The 23,456-nt window shown below is 46.0% G+C and overlaps 1 protein-coding gene across 1 annotated transcript; it reads left to right on the top strand.

Moving 5' to 3' along the window:
* Window positions 1-8,373: 8,373 nt before the first annotated feature.
* Window positions 8,374-23,433, top strand: LOC134520888 (adhesion G-protein coupled receptor G4-like). The gene is made up of 9 exons (XM_063346762.1): window positions 8,374-8,391; window positions 8,541-8,613; window positions 10,004-10,108; window positions 14,152-14,769; window positions 21,203-21,286; window positions 21,737-21,831; window positions 22,159-22,211; window positions 23,330-23,369; window positions 23,425-23,433. Exons 3-9 carry the CDS (start codon window positions 10,018-10,020, stop codon window positions 23,431-23,433), a joined length of 990 nt encoding a protein of 329 aa, XP_063202832.1. The 5' UTR covers window positions 8,374-8,391; window positions 8,541-8,613; window positions 10,004-10,017.
* Window positions 23,434-23,456: the final 23 nt, after the last annotated feature.

Here is a 23,456-nt window from a genome sequence, read left to right as displayed (position 1 = left end):
GGGCACTGTTGTGACCGTAGTCTGGCCATTGCGGGCAGGGAAGGAAGCCCTCTGGCCACCAGGACTTCAGCCCTCCTGCTGACCACCTCCTGGCCCCTTCCCCTGTGTGAAGGTGGGGATGGGTTGAGATGTAGTGTAGTTGAACAACATCCAACCCCTCTGGCCTTCAGCCATCCATCCTACAACAGGGTACCATCTTCCTTCTCTCCCTTTGCAGACCACTGGCAACCCCAGCCTGGAGGAACTTCTGGTGGGAAAGGACAGGTATGGCTGGTTTTGTCAGCTGGTGAAATGGGGAGTTACTGGGATCTGCAGGCAGAGCTTGCATGTTTGACACGCACCATCTGCATGAGAGGTGCACCAAAACCACCAGCAACTTCAAGGCAGGCCATGAAGCAACGTTTCCATCTACCAGACTCTACCTCTGCATGACTGTTTTTCCTTCTCACCAGATACATGCGGTTAACTAACTAGAACGGAGAGAAAACAAAAGCTCTTCCTCCCGCTCACATCTCATAGCCATAATTAATGGGCAAAATACACTTCTCTCTGGTAAGCAAGAGAGTAAGTAAAAAGACTCCCGGCATTGCTCGGTAATAAAATAAAATCTAATAATAAATCCTAGCCTATAAGACACGTTACAGAGAAGGAATGTTGCCTCGTAGCAGCGCAGTCTGTCCTGGGGGAACCAAGGGCTGATGTGACAGAGTGCTGTCCCGTAAGCTGGTAACAGCCCCTGTGTTTTGGGACCCTGACTGCACAACCAGGTCTAGTGTAAGCAGAGGGAGAAATTTATATCCTCTTACGTGAGATATGAATCTCACCCTATTATGTGTAACTGCAAAGCTTTTACAGGGTTTTAGTTCTTGTCTAGTGAAAATGTTCTTATCACTTTAAGAAATTCCCCAGCCACAGGGAATGAGAAAAGCAGCGGTGATGTGACATGTTGAATTCAGGCTGTGGAAAAAATCTCGGCTATGACACTTATCTTATTTGAGTTTCTGTGTCATCTGTATTTTCCTAGCAGAATAGTTCAGATAGATAGTTTGGGTGGCTCCGACTCCCCAGCTGGATGCAGGGGCTACCGAGGGAATCCTGCCACTGGTGTGCCGCGCTCCCTTCCACATCTGCAGCTGCGTGTCCGTGGGTTATTATGGAACAAGATTTCTTCCTATTGCTTTTGTCTGGTTTTGTCAGCTGAATGTCTGAAATATTTAGTCTGTTATCACCACTGAACCACACAGTTTTGGTGGCTCTCAGAGTAACTGGAGCTTTCATATTTTTGACTAGCAGCATTATAGCCATGCAGAAATCCTTGGGTTATGATCAGTAAGTTTCCAGCCTTTAAATAACTTCTAAATGTAGGTGCCCATATAACTTGGGATCAGGATTTTCCTCCATTCAACATACCTTGATGGAAGCCGTAAATGTGGGAAAATTTAGGAATCCCATCAGGAAGCTGATTTGGGAACATCACTGATCAGAAACGCCCTTTTGTGCGGTTGATGGAGCAGATGGAACGGAAAGGGCAGGAGGGAAAGTCCCATTGCTCATGGGGAGGAACAGGCAGAGAGTGGGTCCAGGGCATGTTTCCAATGCAAAGAGTCCAACGCAAAATTCAGAGCAGGGGATCATTTTTCCTGAAACTACAACCACCAGGCATGAAAAAGTCAAAGAGAAGAATCAGCCCTCAGTAAGTTGAAGGAATCATAGAATCACAGAATGGTTTGGGTTGGAAGGGACCTCAAAGCTCATCCAGTGCCACCCCCTGCCCTGAGCAGGGACACCTTCCACCAGACCAGGTTGCTCCAAGCCCCATCCAGCCTGGCCTTGAACACCTCCAGGGATGGGGCAGCCACAGCTTCTCTGGGCAACCTGGGCCAGGGGCTCACCGCCCTCACAGCAAAGAATTTCTTCCTGATACCTCATCTAAATCTCCCCTCTTCCAGTTTAAAACCGTTACCCCTCAGACTATTATGGAGGTCCCCATCTTTCTGAACTCCTGCCTGGACAGTGGTGTTCATCCCAGAGGAGAATCATAACTCCATCATATTTGTATGAATATCACTAAGATTTTACCAGGGAAAGGAGGCCTTAAAGTGTAACCTGGCACAGACTAAAGGCTGAATCTCTGGTTTGTAATTTTGGTGGTCTTGTGTAAGAAGGACTCTGTCTCACTGACACAAATGACTTTAACCTTAAGAAACATCTGAGCCCAGCTTACAGTTCTTACTTTCCTTACAGAAGGTGTTTCTGGCTTGTGGAAGGATGGCAGTGGAAATTATTAATGGCTGGACAGTGCTCTTGTCTCATGTTTGTTTTTCTGCCTTTGTTCCTGCACTGTACCTGCACTCAGGGTCTGGACAGGAGGATGTTTATGAAGGAGCTGGAGGCGAAGCAGAGGGACTCAGCAATGCTGCAGGTCGGCTTTCCTGTCCTGCAGCTGGATTACTGTGTCCCGAGAGCCGTGCTCAATGGCCTTTTCAGTCTCCGGGGCTCATACATTAGGCAGTAACGTGTGGCTGATGGACACAATCCATGTCTCCTTCCAGCATATGTCAGCTTGGCACATGTTGCCTTCTGCGAGGCTGTGGGTGAGTGCCTGGCTGGACTCCAAGCTCCCACTGCTGCAAACCCTATGGAGATGAGCTCACCTCGTCCTTGGAGGTCAGCGATGACCCTCGAGCAAAATTCACTCCCTTTTCCTTGCAGTTCTACTCTTTCTTTTTAATCCTGCTTTTTGAAAAATAAGCAGCTTGCTTCTTTTTATGCCACTTTTCCTCTTGCTTCAATGACAGCGTTTTCTTCGCAGGAGCCACCTGCTGTGTGCCCAGGGAAAGGCCCATCAGCACGACTTGTGTGGGGCAACAGTGACATCCAGTGGTCCCCAGTCAGCCCATGGTCTGCAAACATCTGCAGGCACCGGTCTGCCGGGGTTCAGCTCGTACTGCGTGATGACTAAGCTGGGTCCCCACTCAAGTCAATGGATGTTTGTTACTTCCGTAATAGAGTCATTATATTAAGTTCTCTAAATTTCACCCAGTGTAATTAAGACCTTTGCACTCCTTGTCCTGGCTGTAGCGTGATTACGCCTCTGACAAAGGAAGGACAAGAACTTGCTCAGAATAAGATATAAATGAAATTCCATAAGAAATATTTCCTCCTGTGTGTCATGAATACCTTAAAAAATAAAAGCTGTGTTGGTGGCTTATCTGCATAATCATTATGGCATGTGGCCGCAGGTCCTTCTGCTATTTGTTGTGTATTTTTGCTATGCTCAATTAGCAGGAGGTCTAGTTAGGCTGAACCCTTACTCTAACGATCCACTCTTCATTCTTCTCAAGCCGAAGTTTAAAGGCACAGAGTTCTGCAGGCAAAAAGTGTCTTGGGATGTATTTAATAAAGTTTCTTTTGCAGCAGAAAGAACCACTGCTGCTTCTTATTGCTCAGTAGGCAGACGCCTGGGATTGATATGCCGGTGGGGAAAACTGAAGAAGTGAGGGAAAGTGGGGAATATTCCCTCCATCTCACCAAGGCCCAAGCCCTGTGCGCGTCGATCCCCAGGCCAAGCTGTGCCTGTGCCTACAAGCGTCCCCTTCTCCTGGGGAGGTGGGGGAGCACCGAAGGCAAAGGTGCTTCATCAAGGGCAGCCAAATGCAATCAAGCACTTCACAGTGGTGAAGACTGCTGCGGCAGAGGTGGGGGGGTTGATCAGGGTCCCTAATAGGGACTCTTTTGGCCATGCCTGGGACTTGTGACCTGTCCTGTGCCCCAGACAGGAGCGTGGTAAATCAGCTTGTGCAGAGCAGTGCGTTTGAGCTGGCTCTTCCTGAGCAGACCAGGTGTCTTTAATCGCACCATGTTGTGGAGACAAGCCAGGTTTAAACAGGTCATTTTAGAATCTGTCTTTTCATTTCACACAAGTTTTGCTACCAATCTATCTCAATCTTTTGAACTCCCACCACAGCCACGCATGTCTACCTCACCTTTCCTTCTCTTCCCTCTTTCCTTACTTAAATGTTCCACAACGTGAGTCTAATACGATATTAAGCACTCAAGCCATAAAGGTTCTGTGCCAAAGTCTCCTGACATCAAATTACTTTCAAGGCAATTTTCATAATCCATAATTCCAGAGGACTAGGAGGCGACACTACTAATAAAATCACTTATGAGGTTGACATTGTAATTTGTGTCTGTCTCCGCGCTGCAGTCGCTCTGGGGCCATTAAGCCAGGGAGTGGAGTGTAGGTGTGTTGTGTGGAAGTAGCACTTTCCGTCCCTGCAATTCTGTGCTGTGGCTGTGACAGCAGCAGCCGACTGGATCGATGAACCGCCTGCTGGGTGCTGCAGAGGGATCCATTGGGTCAGGCAGAAGGTTCTCCGCTTAGTTTGCTGTGAGAAAGGTTGGTGATGCTTGAGCCTTGGGGGTAATGCAATATTGTGGGTGCCCCATCCCTGGAGGTGTTCAAGGCCAGGCTGGACGGGGCTTGGAGCAGCCTGGTCTGGTGGGAGGTGTCCCTGCCCAGGGCAGGGGGGTGGGATTGGATGAACTTTAAGGTCCCTTCCAACCCAAACCATTCTGTGATTCTGTGATTTTTGACAGGTGAAAGGCCAGGGCAGAGACACTGAACTTCACATGAGATGCAGGGTGCTGTGGCCATACTCCTGGCGCTGATGCCTGGAAAGGTGCTTGGCTGAGGGGAGAGGAACAGCCCTGGGCTCGGTGCCTGGACACCAGCTGGGGATCCCCTGGGCTGGGGGACTGGTGAGGACTTCAGAGATGGAGCAAGGCCAACAATCTGGTCCTTACAACCATAAAACAGATGTCCAGATGCACTTTTTACAGTTATGTCATTTGTGGTCATGGAGAAAAAATTAAGGGCTGCTAAGAGCAGCTTTAGGGCTGCTAAGAGTGAAGAGATGGTGCTCAGGTGTGGTTACGAGACAGGGTATGTAGGCAGCAGCCCTCCCGCTGTGATACCTAGTGAGTGAAGTGACAGGAGCATCTCAGCAATGGCTTGGCAATGAGCTGGATGCAAGCGGGTAAACGTCTGGGGCATATTTTCCCCGGTGAGAGCTGCACCACAGATGGACATTCAAAAGCCCATGCCCAGGAAACTCTGCCGAAACAGCAGAGCTGTGGCACAGCGGGAAGTGGGAGAGTGTCCATGATCCTGTTGAGCATCATATTCTGGATGTTCACCCAGCGTTTCTGCCACGTAACATAGCGATGTGAGGTGACGGCACAGCAGATTGCCAGAAAAAAGGTGCAAAATGTTCGCTGACACTAGGTTTCTTTCAGGAACCGTTGATAACTGCTCTGGCGGGGAACAGGATTTTGTTTTCATTAGAATTTCTACTGCCTCTCATGTTGAAACATAATGAAGAAAGAAAAAGGGAAACATGTTTCAGAACACATTCTGGGTCACTTGTTCCAATTTGAATTTTAAAAGTATAAATCTTTTAAGATAAAAAATGAATACAGAAAATGTGATGATTTTTTTTCTTCTAAAAATACCTGCTTGGGATATTTTGACAGAACAAAACGTACGCCATTCTAGAATCAGCCTGTAGGAAAGGAGACAAGTAAATCTGAAGGTGTGGTTGTATTCTTTAAGTTGTATTTCTTGAATGCCTACAACTTCATAAGGACTTTACCCAGGTTTCTAAAATATGTGCTACACGATTCAATTACTCGTTGTCAAAAGATTTTCTCCTAGCTTTGAAATTAAAAAGGAATGGAAGAAGTAAATTTTGTATTAAAACCATTTTGTAACCTATAAGTTTGTATGAGCTGTCAGCTGTCTCAGAAAACGCTCTGGACTATTTACATCCTTCAAGGTTTTTGAAAGAGAAGATTAACACCCTGCTAATATTTTCCTGACCTTCTTTAGTGAACTAATCTAATCTTTTACACTAAAATGTGCAGGATTTATGGTTTATGGTCAAGGATGTTATTTATAGCTCAGTGTCCGGAGGGCGGTTCCAGCCCTCCCTCTGCTCCGCCACCACTGGGGCTCCGCGCAAGGAGCCCCGATGCTTCTGTGGGGAAGCAAAAGGATAACAATTGCTTGCTGAAACTTAACACCAGGTCCCTTTGCTGTTAAATATTTTATACTGTTTATTTTGAACAAGAGTGGTCTGATGGTGGTTCTGATTCATAGGACATGTATTTTGGGCCTTAACTCTTCTTTAAGGGCGCATTATCCCGGGGGGAGCTGCGCAGAACTGGGCAGGTGTGTTGACTAGAAAATGTGGAGGATATTTGCACAGTCTCTGTGCTTTCCACAATCGGTCAGTGACAACTGAATTAAATAGCAAAAGCTAAAGGTATGCAAAAATGCTCCCCTCGTTATGCACGTTTTAGCTTAGAGACCAAATTATAACATCCAGCGGTACAAAGAAAGCTCAGTCCAAACACGAGCTAAACATCCTCTAAATAACCTGCACTGATGCATAATGCAGAGTGAGGTGTGCTGAAAAGGCAGCCTTTTAGTTAAAAATTATTCCAGAAGGTCTCGGGAGGATGGCAGCCAGCAAGGCCAGAAGGTTTCACAGAAACTGTAAGCAGCTGTTAAAGGCACAAGTATATGAATCCCTTTGTTTTGTTTTAGAATAAAAATGGCTAGTTGAAAAACGTCCTGAAGAGTCAGCCACCCACATTCTTCCTCCAAAGAATCGAAGATTCCCAGCTCACAGGCTTTGAGATGTAATTACAGTATGAGGAGGTTTGGGAGAGCTGAAAAGTCACCATAGCAACCTCCTGGCAAAAATCTTCGCACATCCAAAGTAAAGCAAAATTCCTTTTTATCTGAACGGCCCCAGTGAGTCTGAATGTGTTCCATCTTCATTTTCTGCTTCTCTTCATTTCACTGTACTCCGTAATCACAGGGTTGTTTCTGCTCTGGGTCCTAAGTGTCTCCTAAAATTTCCCAGGGAAGTTTTGACCAGAAATGGATGCAGGATGCTGGTTATTAGATCAGGCCCTGCCTGTAGCATTAAAGAGGAGATGCCCTCACATGGCCGTCCAGACCCTTGGCAATAATCTCTAGGGAAGATGATAAACAACTTGTGTTGAAGAATTAAATCCACTAAACTAAACTGAAAAACAGAGAGACAGGGAGAAGATGGAGGAAGGGGCAGAAGGGGATAGCTAGACCTTCTCAATAGCTGCTCTGGGGTTGCAGTAAAAACTCCTTCCATACCATGATGCCGTGATACTGGTTTAACGGGTACAAAAAGTTGACGAGTACAAAAAGATGACTTCTTAAGCACCCACCCTTAAAAACTCCAGTCCCATGCTTGAAAAAAGCCTCCCCATGCGAGTTTATGTGAACGCTCGAAACTGTGCAGCATGGACTTGGCGAGACAAACAGCGCATGCCTAGCAATTTCCATGAATATGTTCCAGCCATGAGAGAAAGAGAGCAAAACCTGCTGGCTGAGGCTGGTGGGTGGCAGGAGGGTGCTCGGCTGCTGTGCGAGGGTCCATGCTGGTGCACAGGGAGAAGACACGGCAGGAGAAGAGTTCCTGAGACATGGAACAGTTTGGCTAAGGGATGCTATAGGAATCCTTTGGGGGGAAACCTGAAGTCCAGGGTCTTTATACGGTAGTAACAGAGAGGAGGAGACATATTTGTCAGGAAGAAGGTGAAGATGGATGACTAGATTATTTAGCAGAGCGGAAGAGAGGGACACTTCCACCCTGTTTGGAGACTGGAGTGTCTGGAGGAGCAGGGTGATCTGCAGTGTTAAGCAGCCTTGGGAGGTTCCCAGTCCCTCTTAGATCCCTAACCAGATCCAGGCAAGGAGTTGAACTGCTGTGAGCCACTGCCGAAACACTGAAGCTCACACAGGAGATGGGAACAAGCCCTCCAGGGCCTTGTGCAAACCTTTTCCTCCCTCCAGAGCTAACTCACAAAATTCAAGACTTAACTTCTAGCTAGCCAAAGTGACAGTCGTGCAGGACTGTCCATCCCTGGTGCCACTCCTTCCTTGGTCTCAACTCACAAAGTCTTTCTCAGTAGCGAGCAATATTTAGTATTTTTTTTACTTAGCAACGACCGATTAGTATCTTGCAGGAGGGAAGAAAGATAATGGTTGAGCTTTCCATTATAGTGCTATATACTACAAAGACAGGCTAGACAGCTGCTGGGGGAAAACTGCAACTAATGTTCTTTACCGCAGTCACTTTTGAATCAGAAACGAGGGGAACACTTCAGTTCAGTTGTTTCTTTCTAATTTGTGTTTTATAACGCTCCGTGTTCTGGACTTTGCTCTGGGCAAAACTTAATATAACCCTGTGACGTGCCACAGCCTGGGAGCATAATGATTTGTTTCTTAAATGTTATTGCAAAAGTCAACAGATCACTGCTGGAGTAATAAAGGAGAAGGTTAGAAGCAGAGATTTGTTGTCACAGCAGGTTTTCCGGTACCGAAGAAATGTGGTTTCAGAACAGAAATCCCTTGCTCTTCATTGCCTGACCCACTGAAAACATCACAACATCCCACCTGATTTTTTCTTCATATTTCTCTTCATCAGTGTTTTGGCATCTGACGAAAGAAACAGTGTGGAGTAGCAAAAATCTACCAGGATTTCTGTGCAACGTGGGGAGGTGAGTTTTTGAGCAGCACATTTTAATGACATTGGTGTTTTTAGGAGAAAGCATGAATCACCTGAAATATGTAAGAAGTCCTGTTTAGGTACCAGAGGCTGGAAGCATAATGATTTGTTCCTTAAATGTTACTGCAAAAGTCAGCAAATCACCGCTGGACTAATAAAGAAAAAGGTTGGGAGGAGAGATTTGTTGTAACAGCAGTAAATGGAAAACCGGATGAAATTTCATAACTTTGTAAGTCTTGTAAAGCGCAGTTTTAAAAGGAAATTGAGAGAGTTGTCATTAGCTCAGTTTTTATTTAATTTTCTAATGTTTATTTTACATGTCTGGACACAAAGGGGCAATTTCCATGTTGCCAGTGGTCAGAGTGCAGCAGCCCTTAGCGGGGAGCCCCAGGCAAGGGCTGTGTCTGATGTGAAGCCAGGAGAGTCCACTGAATGGAGCCTGGCCACCGTAGGCAGTCTCCTCAAGGATCCGGTCCATCCCTTATGGCCACTTTTTATACAACATTATTAGTTGAAGATTTAATCCAGTGTGGTCCTAGACCAAGAATAAGCCCTTGCCTTTGATGCCGAGTGATGCGAGTAGAGAAAGTGGAGCACTGCAGGGGGGCGTGCAGGGCAGTAGGAGGGAGTCTGGAGCGCTCGGCCATCGAGGCTGGCTGCCCTCTCTGTTGCTCTGGTTTAACTACAGTCATATTTGAAGGAAATTTAATCAAACTGAAGCACAAAATAGAAGAAAACTCTTTCCAATTTAGGGTGGATTTTTCTTTAAGCGTTCAGTGTATGCTGGAATGAGGCTTTCCCCAATTACAAGTGTGTTCCCAGGGCTCAATTAAACTGATGAAAGTTTGTTGGTAGACAAAGCCCAGCGGTGCGAATTAATACGGTATTTGACTGTGCTGGCTGTGAGCAGCCTGGTGTCCTGCTTCTCCATCTGCCTCTTGCCCTGTCTGCCGCTCTCAGGTCTCCCATCCCAGTCTCCCATCCCAGCAGAGTCTGTGGGGTGTCACTGTGGGTCAGCACATCCAGCTTAACCTCACCACTAGGGCTTTCTCTTCTTGTTTTCCCCACATTTGTAGGACCTTCACCACTTCAGACGTGGACTCCTTCTGTCAAAGCACATTCCAAGTTGCTAACAGGTTTGCAGACTTGTGACAGGGGGACAAAACATGCATAGTGTAATTGCGTAAACCTCATCTCTTTCAGAAACCAGCAGAAACCAGGGGGTTTGCAGAACTGTGACCTTTACAGTGACTGCTGATCTAGTGATTCAGCTCGGTCATGGGGAGCGAGGACTTCTGGGCTTCTGGGCTGTGAATGCCATTTCAGCAAACCGTAGAAAGCAGTCTGAATTTCTCAGATGATCATCAACAACTTTCTTTCAGAACATGCCTGAAGAATGAAGAGGTTGACGTGTGGCCCTGGACAGCACTCTTCTCACAAGGCTCTTGGCATCTTGATGGTCGCTGCTCATCTTTTCTTCCTGGCAGGTACAGTAATTCCCCTTGGGATTAACCATAGGGATGGTGCTACCAATGGGCTCTGAGCATCCCCCGGCCCGGGGGATGTCTGCCAGGTTCCTGGTTTGTGCACACACAATATATCTATATAGGATCCCACTTTCATCTTGTTCTGCCCCATGCAGTGGTTACTCTTGCTCTGGACCTCTCCCTTCTCACTGCAGCTGCTGCTGGGGTCCTTGACTATCATCTATTAGACTTCCCTGAGCATACACTGGCCTGCAGACCTACAGGTCTGGGCATGATGCACACCCTCTCCGGGGATGCTGGTTCAGTCTGGGCCACAGATGAGTCAGTACAAATGAGAAAATATGGCAAGGAGTGAAATGTCAGGTTTTGGTTGCATGACAACTGTTGCCCACGTTTGGAGGTGAAAAGCCTCTTGGTTTTGTGATTATTCACTTCTTTCCTTCCTGGGTGTCTTCCTGCCTTTCTGTGTGTTTTTTTTTTTTAGTTTTACTTTGGTCACTGTAAAATAAAAGCCATGCATTTACTTGCTTCATGGTGGTCTGAGAACAGCATGAAGCTACTGGCAGAACTAAATTCCCCAGTAATAATTCAGGCCCTGAGACAAACACAGTAAGCTGTGCTTCATTAACACACTCAGCACCCTTTTGCTCCACCATAAATCCCAGCAAAACAGTAATTAGTTCTATGTTGGTTTTTGTATTTCTTTCTTTCTTTGAGTTCTCCTCAAGAACAATGCAGAGCACAGAGATAATCCATGCTTCTAAAATGCACCCTGTTGCACTGGGGTCACTTCCAGCGCATGGTGCAGTCGAGGGAAAAATGAGCTTTTTCCAAGTAAAACCTCTGTAATAAAAAGACTGAATTAATGCCTAGGTCTTGCCAAATTTACCCAGCTTCAGCCAGAGGCTCCTGTGTATCTGCTATAAGACTCTGGTGCTCTGGTCAGTCATGGGATGATTGCCAGTTCTCCCAGTTGTACATCCCACAGGGATTCCAGTCTCTTGGACAAACCCATGGGAACTGGCTTCTTACCTTCTTGGGTGCTGCAGCTGCTGGAAAGTACGGCTGAAGATGGCTGCTGCGTTTTCTTGTGCTGTAATTAATTACTCACTGCTTGAGCTGTAATTGAGTAGCTACACCCACCTCTCTGCATCCCCTAAAGCTCCACGACAGATCTCCTCCTGCAGTCCTGGCATTGGCCGTGTGTCATGGATGGAGTGATGCCCGTCACTTGTAGAGAGAAGCAGTGATACATTTATTGATATAAACAGGGATTTACCAAAGTTTGGTAGTAAATGCGACACTGTTTTAACAAGATTCAATGGAAAGGCACACTTGGTTATTTACTGCAGAGAGGACAGGGTCAGACAGAGCTGTCAGGGAGACCTTCCCATTAAGTCGAGGTTCAGAGAGGACCCTTTGGCTTTCTAAACTTCTCCAAGAGGAGTCTGGGTGCGGCTGGCTCCAATCCCAGTCCCAGACTTGGTCAATGGTTTATGTCTAAACGATGATATATGTGCAATCAATCCTGTATACCACTTAGCTAAGATTTCAAAGTTTAGCATGCCATTAGTCACTTACTGAGAATCTGTTGTGGCAAGGAATTTCTAAACCTTGAGGAGTAACCTTGAGAGGTGTCCCTGCTCAAGGGGAGATGCTGGCATGCAGCCCACAGCTGTGCAGGAGAAGTCAAAGGGCTCTTGGGCTGTTTGCTATTTATGGGGGTAAGATGATTGACTTATAGTCATATTTGCATATCGACCACAGTACCACTATTGTGGTCAGGTGGGCACATTGCTCAAGTTAACCCTTGGTTATTGTGTTGTTGCCTGCCTCCTGTCTCCCCAAAACCACGTTGAGCCGGATGCAGCCATCATGACTAGATGTACCCATCATGACCACCATGGGTGGTTATCGCTTGATAAAGATAAGGTTAGATAAAGCCATAAAGGTCAGGTTGGCAGTGGAGCACACTGTCACACCACGTGATTTTATGTGCTTGCTCCCACTAAGGCAGAGGCTGGTGTGCTAGTGGAGACATGCCGAACTCCTGACCCAGCCAGGGGCCTCCACCGAATGGGTGCCATACACTGCCGTTCTGAGTCCTGCGTGCTCCCACTCAAGGGGAAAATCATTCTCTTGGGTGCAAACCACCATCATAGTGGAGTTGCGGTGCTGGAAGCGAGACCAGGATGTGGGTGCATGCTCCACAACACACCGAGGTGCTCGGCAGAGCTGATTTAAGAGCTGAGACAGACATGAAAGATAGCAGGTGTAATAGAAATATTCTCTTTACTCCTCAGCTGCACGAGGTTATGCTAACACAGCAATGCACCACTTCTGATTGCTCCACAGATGAATCATTTCCTACTTGCCTCCAGTTTGAAGCCTGTGGAGTAGATGGGGAGAAGTGCCAGCTACTTTTGCTGTCCCTGATGTGCATAACCTTTATTACAAGTGCAAATAGTCACTGGAGATTTCTCGGTCAGGTTAGACTTGAGGGATTTATAATAACTTGATTTGCATGGCTGGCAACCAGGTTTTGGAAAAATTTAAATTCATTTGAGCAAAATGCTGTAAAAACAGCCCCTAGATGTAGCTATAAAAGACTCAGCATAATGGCAGTTCATATATAGAAGAAATATATCCTGAATTATTGAAGCACATGTAAACATGTGAATGTAATGGCAAGTTAAAGACACAGATCACCTGCACAGGAGGGGCCTGCGTTACAATTGGAATCATGGAATCATAGAATGGTTTAGGTTGGAAGGGGCCTTAAAGACCATCCAGTGCCACCCCCTGCCCTGGGCAGGGACACCTCCCACCAGACCAGGTTGCTCCAAGCCCTGTCCAACCTGGTCTTGAACACCTCCAGGGATGGGGCAGCCACAGCTTCTCTGGGCAGCCTGGGCCAGGGGCTCACCACCCTCACAGCAAAGAATTTCTTCCTCAGATCTCATCTAGTCTGATTAAATTTTACCACTCTGATGGTGTACATGTGGCCACCTTGCCCCCTACAGAAGCACTTTGTTGGTGGCAGATGGAGCTGGTGGAAAGGTTGTCTCCTGCCTTTGGTGACCGCGTTCTGCTGTCTAACCGTGTTCCCTGTGGACCGGTGCTGCTCCGTGGCTTTGTGCAGGTCCACAGAGATTCAAGCCTGGGAAGGGACTTTATCGTGGCTGATGGTGATGGCAGTGGGACCTGCTGAGTAGGACACCATGGCAAATCCATGAATCAGAATGCTAAGAACACGTCTTAGCATTACACCAGGCTGCCTTCTGCCCAGATGTAAAACAAGACACTTAATGTGGAGTGAAAAACCCGGATAAGCAGAGTGAAAGACCCTCCAGCTTGCTGGTGTCCCTGCCAGACTGCTCCAGGGACCAAGGGTGGCAGTTAGAGCCATTGCAGCTCCCACTCTGCAGTCAGAGCTGGGGCCATGTGTGGGAAGTTACTCACTGCCTGTGCAGCTCTGCGGTCAGTAGTACCTGGAGGTTGCCTCTGTCAGCAAAACCTTTTGAGTAGGCTGTAAAGATATAATGAGATAATTTAAAGTAATGAAGAAAAAAGATGCCCAAACTCTCTGCAGCCTGAGAAAAGGACAATCCTTATGATTTTTATTTTTAGCAGAAACTTTGACCCAAAACCTGAAAGTCTGGGGTGTGATATGTCGCCTGGGAGTGAAACCTGCAAGCAACTCATTTCTCAGAGTGCTGAACCAAGACCTTTGCACTGGACACCCATACTGATACTGGATTATGTGTAACCTAGACCTGAATTCTGTGTTGATTCCTATTTAGCATGTCTTGAGGACTTTAACTTTTTCTTTGCAGAATTAAACTCATCTTCTCTTTACTGGCGGTGTGGGTGGTCTCAGAATTCAGTTGCAAAAGCAGCAGAAACTAAAAATAAAAGAAACTTAATTTTTTTAATCATTATTCAGGGAAGTACCCGATTGAGGTCATATTGCAGCTTTTTCTTTGAAAGTGACACTTTATGTCCCTTCATTAACCCTCTCTCCTAATGCTTTTCCCTTACAGAAACACATTCTCTGCATGGAGAAAGACTGGATTTACTGGGAAGGAATGACAAGTATGTGTCCCTGATCAACCACAGCATCCCTCAGCTATGTCAGTTCACAGTGTGCGTTGACCTAAACCGAACGGCCAACGTCAGCTCTTGGGCAGCGTTTTCCTACGACACTAACAACACCTCCACTGACATAAATGACATAGAGCTCGGACTCTCAGGAGAAAACAAGCAGTTGAGACTATATCTTTTTGGCACCAGACGAGACATTAAGATCGATCTGGCCCTTTTTGTGTGGTACAGCGTGTGCTGCTTGTGGGATACCGGGAAACAACTGCTGGAGGTCTACTGCAATGGTGAGCTCGTGCATTCTGAAACCATTGGCAGCACCGAGTGCCTGAAACCAAACGGGAGCCTGGTGCTGGGCCACCTGCACAAAAGGAAGGATGGCTTCATTGTGCGGATAAGCAACAGCTTCATTGGCAGCTTGTACTACTTCCAAATGTGGGACCGTGTGATGGGTCAGGAAGAGCTGCTGGACTGCGCCATGGGCAATACTGTCAGCTGGACGGAAGGGTACTGGAACTTCAGCAGCATCCTTCCCGTTGTGGACCATCACCTGCGCTGTGGTGAGTCTCTGCAATATTTTCTCTTCTGAGGGCTAGTGTCCAGCTTAGAACAACTGGGATTGTCTCATAGTCACCGTAAGACATTCTAATAGATTGTCCAAGTCGCTGCTGCTGTGGCTGAGACTAAGAGTGGAGAGAGCTGTAGCCATGCGTATGACATTGCCTGCTCACCCACCCACACAGGCTCTTCTTGAAGCAGACACGGAGGTTGTGGATGAGGGAAAGCTTGGCAGGGGCAGGCTCTGCCACCAAAGTCCCATGGAGGCTGCTGGCAGGTGGCATCTTTGAGATGAACCTTTTAGTGGTTCATTCTTCTGCTGGGGCACCAACCTGCTACTCATCTGGCCTGGCACTGAGCGGGGTAGGCTGGACACAGAAGTTTTCTGCCAACACGTTTAACAATATGAAACTAGAGCCATTAGTTAGATGATGGTAATCACTTTTCCACAAGACTCCTGGCTGTTGTGTGCCCTAGATGGATGTTGCTTCACTGAAAAACACTCGTTAGCAGTGTTTGTGTTATCTCATCGTTCCATCCTCATGTCTGTATGTACTACATGGTATTTAAACTGCACAGTATTAAAACAGGACCGAGACTGACGAATTGACTGATTGATTAACTAACTTCCATAAAGCTAATGACATGCCAGGATATTTAGGAGCTCCACAATAGTAGTAAATGCATCTTTACTAATCCTCTCTAAGATGATGGCTTCACAGGGAAAGCAGAGGCACAGTCAGAGGTAAATGGTCATTTTTGGTGTCCGGTTTTAGATTCCAAGGAGTGTCCCATCAGACAGCACATCTCCATTGAGTGCAGCACCCGCTGCCTTCACTGCAGTTTTCGCTGCACTTTCCCACCTCCCACTCCAGGTTTCATTAGACCGGGGGCCAAGGTATCGAGAAGAGCATCAGGAAATCACCGACTGCTGCTGAAACCTGTGCTCAGAGGGATTTCCCCCACCTCCCTCACTGCACACCCCCTCACTCCGCACCGACCAACGCCGGCGTTAATAACAATTGCTGGAAATTACAACCTTCCCATCTGTCTCTTGGCTCCCTGCCCCACTGCCTTTATCCAGGCGGGCCTCTTTCTGCACTGCCTGTTGCCAGAGCTGTCTCCTCACTCCCGACCCTGACTGGGAGGAGGGATGTGATCTGATGAGGAAGGAGGAGGAAGGCTCAGTTTCCCTTTTCCAATTAACACCTTTGCCCCTGGGCCCATTCGCTCTCTGGGAAAGGTGTGTGCTTGGCTTGGCAAGGACTTGTGAGCAGCTTAGTCATGTTCGCTGATGAAAAGTTTAGCACTTAAAATCAAAGTCTCCACTCAGTGTTCTTGGACTTTGATTTTTTTTCAAAAACAATAACCTGGATGAATTTGAGCAGCTTTTAATGAGACAAAGCACATCAGAGAGAGGCTTTCAATGGTCAAAGCATTTTTTTCCCTCTAAAGCAGTCCCCAGGAACCAGGTGATTTCCCCTAGCTGGGATTCTCCCGTGCAGCCTGAATTGGACATTCCGTCTGGAAAATGTTGGCCCAAATATTCAAGGGTTATCAGCAAGAAGAAACATCAGTGTGACTCACCAGTGATGACCTACACCAACAGGATCCAGTGCTGTAAGCCACTGGATCCACACTGGGAGAAGGGTTATTGGAGTCTACTATTTTCCCAAGAGCAATAACTAAGATGACTGTTGTGAAGTCCTAGTTATAGAGACGTTCATAAAATTTAATGATGTTTGAGAATGTCAAGATCTTGGCAAGACCTTTGCTTCCACTATAAATCTTCTCCTTACTTTAATTAACTGAAATTCATGAGCTAGCTATCGCACAGAGACGTACTGATGATCCACTAGGTAGGAATAACAGCAAGTGGTGTAAATACATACTGAGATTTATGTCCTGTCTGTCAGACAGGGGAAGCTGCACCAGGCCGTAGTTTGTGTGGGTTGTCTATATGGGGTCATACATATCGAGTCTACGTGAGAACATAAGGAACATATGGAATATGTATATAAGAAAGAATTTAGGCAAAGTGAGTGAAACTTCTCATATGAATGTAGCAGAAGCAGCCTTAAGAAGGAGTGTTGACTTTTTATAAGTGATATCATTATAGTGATTGCACTGGCTTTGCTTGATAGCAGGAGTGAAGTTATTGTTCTGCCTTTGCTTTTTTCCCAGAGTTCTTGAAGATGATCCTTTACTTTTCCAGCTCAGCTGGGCCTTTGCTAAAAGTGCAGAAGTAAAAGCGTGTGTTCTCATCCTCTCACTGACTCACAGTCTTCATCTCTTCCTCCCCCTGCCTCACCCACACGCTGATTTCTGATTTTCTTCTTAATTTTAAATAATCTGGGAGAGGGATGAATATACAATATCTGAAAATGACTGATAATAATATAAAATACATATTTATCACAGATCTCTTATTGGTTGGTCTAATTTTTGCTGTTGTTCTATTGGAAACCATACCTATTTACAGGATGCCAAATGAGCCATTTGTTAAATTATCAAACCAAAATCCATGACTAGGGCTTTAAAAACGTCAGTGGTACAGTATTTTTCTAGCTTCAGATCTCATCTGTCACCACTCCTTAGCCCTCACTTCGTGAACGAAATTACATGCATGTTAATTAAAGCAAATGAAGTTCCAGGATGCAGGTGGCTGGTCCCACACCTGCCTGCTAGTAATGATCCTTGACATGTCAGAATAAACAGATATTTTTTTTCTTCAGGTGATAATGAGAAAGAGAAAGAGAAAGAAATAAATTAGAATCTGTGAAGTTGTAATTATACCTCATTTGTCAGGAGATGAGAATGGCATTGTGAGTTACATTCCTGATTGGAATGGGTTTGGGTTTTGTTTGGCCATTTCTCTATTTTATTTTATTTTTTCCCTAGCAGATTTTTTCTGACTCATCCTGGCTGACACTGGGTGATATCATACATCACCCCTGAGGCAATGGTTTTTTAAACATTACATCGATAACAACAGGAACAGAGTGGAGCCTGTAATCACCCAGCGATATGCAGATTCCCCCTGTCTGGAGAGGATCTGCAGCAGGGGGACAAGTTAAACCCCAGGTATACAAACCGTTTGGCTTATGGCTTGATAAATCATAGCCTAATATCATGGCTATATTTCCATCAGAAAAGAAAAAAGAATTTATTCCAGTGGTAGGGCATGTCTGCACAGCATTGGCCCTTCTGCATTCTTATCACACTTCCTATGTGACAGCAGGTCTTGGAGAAGCTTATAACAAGACACTCGTTTTCCGTCAGCTTGAAACCAGGGACTAACGAGTTGTGGAATCACACTGGGGCTCAGAGAAGCCACCTCTGCAGCTTCAAGCTGCGGGAAGGCATGCAGGTTTCCACTCGGAGTTTAAGCTGTGGGATTCTTTGCTGTGCGGGTGGTGAGCCCCTGGCCCAGGTTGCCCAGAGAAGCTGTGGCTGCCCCATCCCTGGAGGGGTTCAAGGCCAGGCTGGATGGGGCTTGGAGCAACCTGGTCTGGTGGGAGGTGTCCCTGCCCAGGGCAGGGGGTGGCACTGGATGGGCTTTAAGTTCCCTTCCAACCCAAACCATTCTGTGATTCTATGATTAAAGTCACTGGGGCTGCTGGAGCGTCCGCCTCTCCCCAGCACTCTGGGTTTTGCTCTCTGTATTCCCAGGGCGGAAGGGTTGGGAGGATGCAGAGGTCTTGGTGTGCATGGGTGCTGGAGGAACAAGTGCAGCCCCTTAATCTCAGCTCCTTGCATTTTCTTTAGAGGAGTTGATTCCATTTGTGTCTAGGAGTTTGCTTTTAATTTCATAGATACTCCTGGTTTCTTGTTTTCTGCTTATTCTTGTGTATGTCAAACCATGTTAGTGGCTATTGGTAGGAGGTCTGTATACTGAGTATCTAGGTCTGTCTTGCAGCTAGATGATCTAAACCTGCGGATTTTTTCCAGATAAAGAATCAGCAAATAGCCGTTACATCAGGTCATGTTTTTGACCTACTGCAGGCGACGGATTTGAAATGGCAATGTGGCAGCTTGCTCCTGGACTTGCTGGCGATTTAGCAGAAAAGTAAAGCAGAGTAATTAGTCCTCTTATTTCCAAACAGTTTAGTACTATCTCAGCAGCAAAAGGCCGGAGTAAAGAGGAGAGGTGTACAGATGAAAAGCTAAGACTCATCAAGCACCATGGGACAAGCAGGCTTGCTGTTTTGCCAGCTTCCTGTGCCCTCTGGGAGCAGCAGGGGCTGTGCTACGAAGAGCTCTGCAACAGCAGGTTGCTGGGCGGTTTGATCTTTGGAACAGCCCGCACATCTTTCCCGCTCCCCATCCTGCTGCCTCCGGGGGCAGAGGAGCCTCCTGGCTCCGCTCTCTGCCAGCTCTGAGCCTCTGCCCATGATACCACTGGGGCTGAAACCCCTGGTTCTGAGATTGTGAGATGACACCAAAACACAGACTGGCACCTCCGAGTGTTATCAAAGTATATTCCTGAGATGTTATTAGTAACTAGTGTTGAAAGGCCTCATGTGTATTCTCACGAATAATGAAGATTCTATCCTCGATGTATCAGGCATGGTCTGATGAAAAGCACTCCTAACCAAGGGAGGCAAGTATTGTATCATTCTCGAGGAAGCACATCGAGCATAAGGACCTTGAGGATGGTACTAATCTACACGTTTTGAGAAGTTTAGCCAACTTGGCAGGAAAGTGAAAATTCTTAGTGTCCTAAGCTGAACTACCTTCATGATAATACTAAAAATCATGCCTATAGGTCAAGACGACCCTTGCCCAGGTGAAGACCCCTCCCTTGAGCATGTGTGGTAGCTATAACTTGATGGTGTAATCGTATGTAAATTACAAACCAATCAAATATAGGTAGGAGGTACTACTATTATAATAATGTTGTAAAATGTGTATAAAAATTGCATGGAGAGTTCTGATGAGTGTGCATGATAGGAGGAGAAATCCCCCATGCACCTGGCGCTGCAAATGAACTAATGTTGGCTTTCTAAACTACAAACCTGGTTTAGAGAGTGACAGTTTCATTATGGGTTTTGGTGACACGAGGAGCATTTGGAGGCTGAAGGTCTGAGCCGAAGATCGAAGGGTCTGAGCTTGGTCTGCAAGAGCCAACCTTGGAGAGACAACTTGGAGCTGGACTTCCATAGCTTTATTGTCCTCTTATTTGTCCATGAAGTTAGAAATTGCTCCAGTTTGACTTTGTGCTGAGCACACAGCCTGTGGCTTAAGGCAAAGGGTAAAATTACTTGTTCATCTAAGAAGCAGAAGCTTGTGTACTGTAGCACACCTGTTCAGAGGGGCTTTTGACTTCAGCTGTCCTTTCAACTTCACAAAATAATTTGAAGCTATTTAGGATAAAAATAGGAGGCTTCAACTTGTTAACAGCCCCTGTTTCTGTTCTTATCCATGGATGTGTTGCCATTGATTTGAATGGGTCAGAGATGGGCTGTTATACTTTAAGCATGGGTGATTCTCCTTACCTCCAACTATGGTAGAGACAACAATGTTTTGTGAAGCAGGGTCTTATCCTACTTATTTCCGACCACACTCCTTATTCATAGACGTTTGGCTTTGTATTCATATGTTAAGTTTATTTCTCTTAGTCAGAGCTAGAATGTCAAGTCTCTGACAGTCACGAGAGTGAAGAAAAAAATATAAATTACCAGCATAGCAAGGAAACAGTACTTCTAGAGCAAAATGTTGTGATCCTGCTTTTCTTTCATCACCGAGGCCTGTAATGTCATATGATGATTCGGTTCACTGCAATTTTCTGTATTACATGTGACAAGCATCACCCGTTTTATCCCTGTCTGCCTGGTGATGTGGCAGATTGCATGTGAAATGCAAAAATCCTATCTGGCTTGACAAGGTGATTCACTTCAAGGAAAATTAGCTACCAATGAATTCTCGGAATACTTTACTTTGAAAACAACAGGCAGGATGGACGGCATTTATAATGGGAATCCTAATGACAGGTTATCATTAAACCAGAGACCGTGAACATCAATGTTCATCTCACATTCGTTGCTGCATGTTAACCCGTTAGCACTCTGTGTTTGACAGATACCGTTTCCGGAGGGCTGGGACAGGTTACACAAGCAAGAAGGGAATGGAGAGATAACTCCCCTTCAACAGAAGCAATGAAAAAAGATAAACTCTGGTCTTTCTTGTGATCTGAACTTTGCAAATCCTGTTTCCTCCCTTGTTATGCTGTAGTTACCTCTGGAGAAATAAAAAACCCCACACACGTAGGTGTATTTCCCCTTTGCCTTTCCCCTGCAGAGCTCTGTAGGACAACAGCAGCTCTTTGTTACGGTGTCCATCGCTGACGGACTCACACCGCTCTCACACCTGGACCATGCTCTTCCTAACACTTTTGCCACTGTGGATTCTTAGACCTTTTAATCTTCCTTTCAGCAGGGTCCAGTGAAGCATCGTCAACAAGGGCTCCTGCGCTGCCCCCACTAACTCCAACCAGTAGTACCAATGGTACCATCCCACGTAAGTGCTGAACGAGGCCATTTTAAATGCTGACGTGGCCATCGCTGACACTGCTTGACACCATACACGGGACAATTTAAGACTCGGTCACATGTTCCAGCTATTGCTGCTGAGCAAGGCATTGTACGTCAGCAGATCCTACTATCTCTTCCTATGTATTCTTGGCAGGCAGTAAAAGCCAAGTTAGAGCACCCACGAGTACAAACCACGACTTGTTTGTTAAGCTGTGACAGCTTGACCGTGTGTTTGGGCCCTCAGGCTCTTTAGTGAAATTTCTAGCAACACAGCAGTAGTCTGGAGTTGGACACTTGGAGCATGGGATGTCCCAAAGAGCCTCGGTGGCTGTGGGAAGGGGAAACATTGAACGGAGGGGTGAGGAGGTGGGAAGGGGCACAGGCACCCTTCTGTGCAAACTCCAGCCTGCATCTCACTTATGTTCTCTTCTTACAGTCAGCTTCTTCAACATTCACATGAACTTCTCTCTTTTCTACAAAACCGAGAGAGCTCCCGATTACTACGACACAAGGAAGCTTCTTGAAAACTGGGTGAGTTGCTTCCTTTTCTCATTCTCACCTATTTCTAGCAAGTATCAGGCAATGAGGACAGCTGGTACAGAATGCAGACTTATGGGACAACACAGAAATGAATAGCCATGTGACAATATTGTGGCGTTTCAGAATCATGTTACCCAATACATTTTTAACAGGATAAAATTAAATTCAGAAGGAAGGGAAAAGTGTTGACATTTTGCAAAAATTTTTAGCCATTTTCATCAGGATTTAGAATTTTGATGAGAGTTCTAAATTTACCAGCAAGTCTAGATAAAGTACCGATAAATCAAGTTAATAAAAATGTTACTGTTTTCTTTCCAGTTTAGTATCATATTTACTGGAGAAGAATTTGTTGTGACAAACTTTAAAGTCAGGTAAGCCTCTGGCTGCGTAGTGGTGTCCCCTTGACCCTCTGTCCTTTGAGCGAAATTGCAGCCAGGTTCCAGATACCCATTTCACAACTGACCAGTCCTGTGACAAAGGGTGTAAACCAAACCCTCAGATCTGTGCAACTGCTATTGCGTGGAACACCCACATTTTGTTTACTGGGCTCATTCACCTGAAAATACATCTCCTGCCTAAGGAAAGGCAAGTAGCTGCTGCCAAGCTGAGACTTCATCTTTGGCCATATAACTTAGCTGATGATGAAGATGAAACCTTTGCTGCCTCTGCAGTGTGTGAGCGATGCATCCTGTGGGCTGATGTAGCTGGTGTGCCATCCTGGCAATGCAAAAAGGGCAGAAATTGGTACTTGTGGGAGATGGAAAGTGGGGCAGGGCGCTGGTACTTGCAGGGTTCATTCATGTTGGTACCCCTGAAGCCCTCTTTCAGCGACTGCATGTGAGTGCAAAGGAGTTTAGGGGTCACATCCCTCTGCAGAGTGAGGGTCACAGCCCCCCGACGGCTGTGTAAGCAGGTACACGCTGGCTCTTGCGTGGCAGTGTCTAATGAAAGGGTATTATAGCTCCAAAACCCTGCTCAGAAACAACGGTTCGTTGTACAAGACTCCTCTATTTCACACCTTTTAGCCCAATCCAGCTGTATTCATATCCGAACTGTGAGCAGCTGAGAGGGATATTTAGTAATTCATAGAAGTACCACTTGTACAGACATGGAGTTTTAGCATTTTATACGTATTTCGACTTCCTACTTTCTTCTCTGACTTCCACAGTTACTGCTTGCTTTACAAATGACAATACAGTAACACACTGCACTGTTTACATGGGGTGAATCCAATTCAGAAAACCGTAAGAGAAGAGTGGGTGCCGTTCTGGAAGTAGCATTTTTTGTCAGGATGAATATCTGATACAGCACTTGATCTTGGCGATTTTGGTAGATATACCTGTGCTGAATTTAAGATGACTTCTCTGCTGCAAGGTCTGGCTCATTGTGGTTGCAAGATGGTATTTTTTTTTTAGACGATAGCAGAATGGGGCATGTTATATTTATATGCTTACTATGAAATAATTATTCTACTCTCTCTTGCTTGCAGGGGTAATTATCCGCAAAGCAGTGTCTATAAGAGGGTTCATGTATGTAATGTGCTATTTTCTGATTTAAAAACTACTCTTTCTTATCTCTGCATAGAGGATATAGTAGTTGCATGGTCTAAATGCTGA

This window comes from Chroicocephalus ridibundus, chromosome 9 (genome assembly GCF_963924245.1).
Source record: "Chroicocephalus ridibundus chromosome 9, bChrRid1.1, whole genome shotgun sequence".
In the NCBI taxonomy this organism is placed as follows: Eukaryota; Metazoa; Chordata; class Aves; order Charadriiformes; family Laridae; genus Chroicocephalus; species Chroicocephalus ridibundus.
This window is presented reverse-complemented; position numbering and strand designations above follow the sequence as displayed.

Bases quoted from the DNA above. Each gene is read 5' to 3' on its own strand.
- LOC134520888 (XM_063346762.1), top strand. From the start codon at position 10,018: ATGAAGAGGTTGACGTGTGGCCCTGGACAGCACTCTTCTCACAAGGCT. The intron at 10,109-14,151 runs GTACAGTAATTC...TTTCCCTTACAG, and splicing joins TCATCTTTTCTTCCTGGCAG to AAACACATTCTCTGCATGGA. The intron at 14,770-21,202 runs GTGAGTCTCTGC...TCTTCCTTTCAG, and splicing joins GGACCATCACCTGCGCTGTG to CAGGGTCCAGTGAAGCATCG.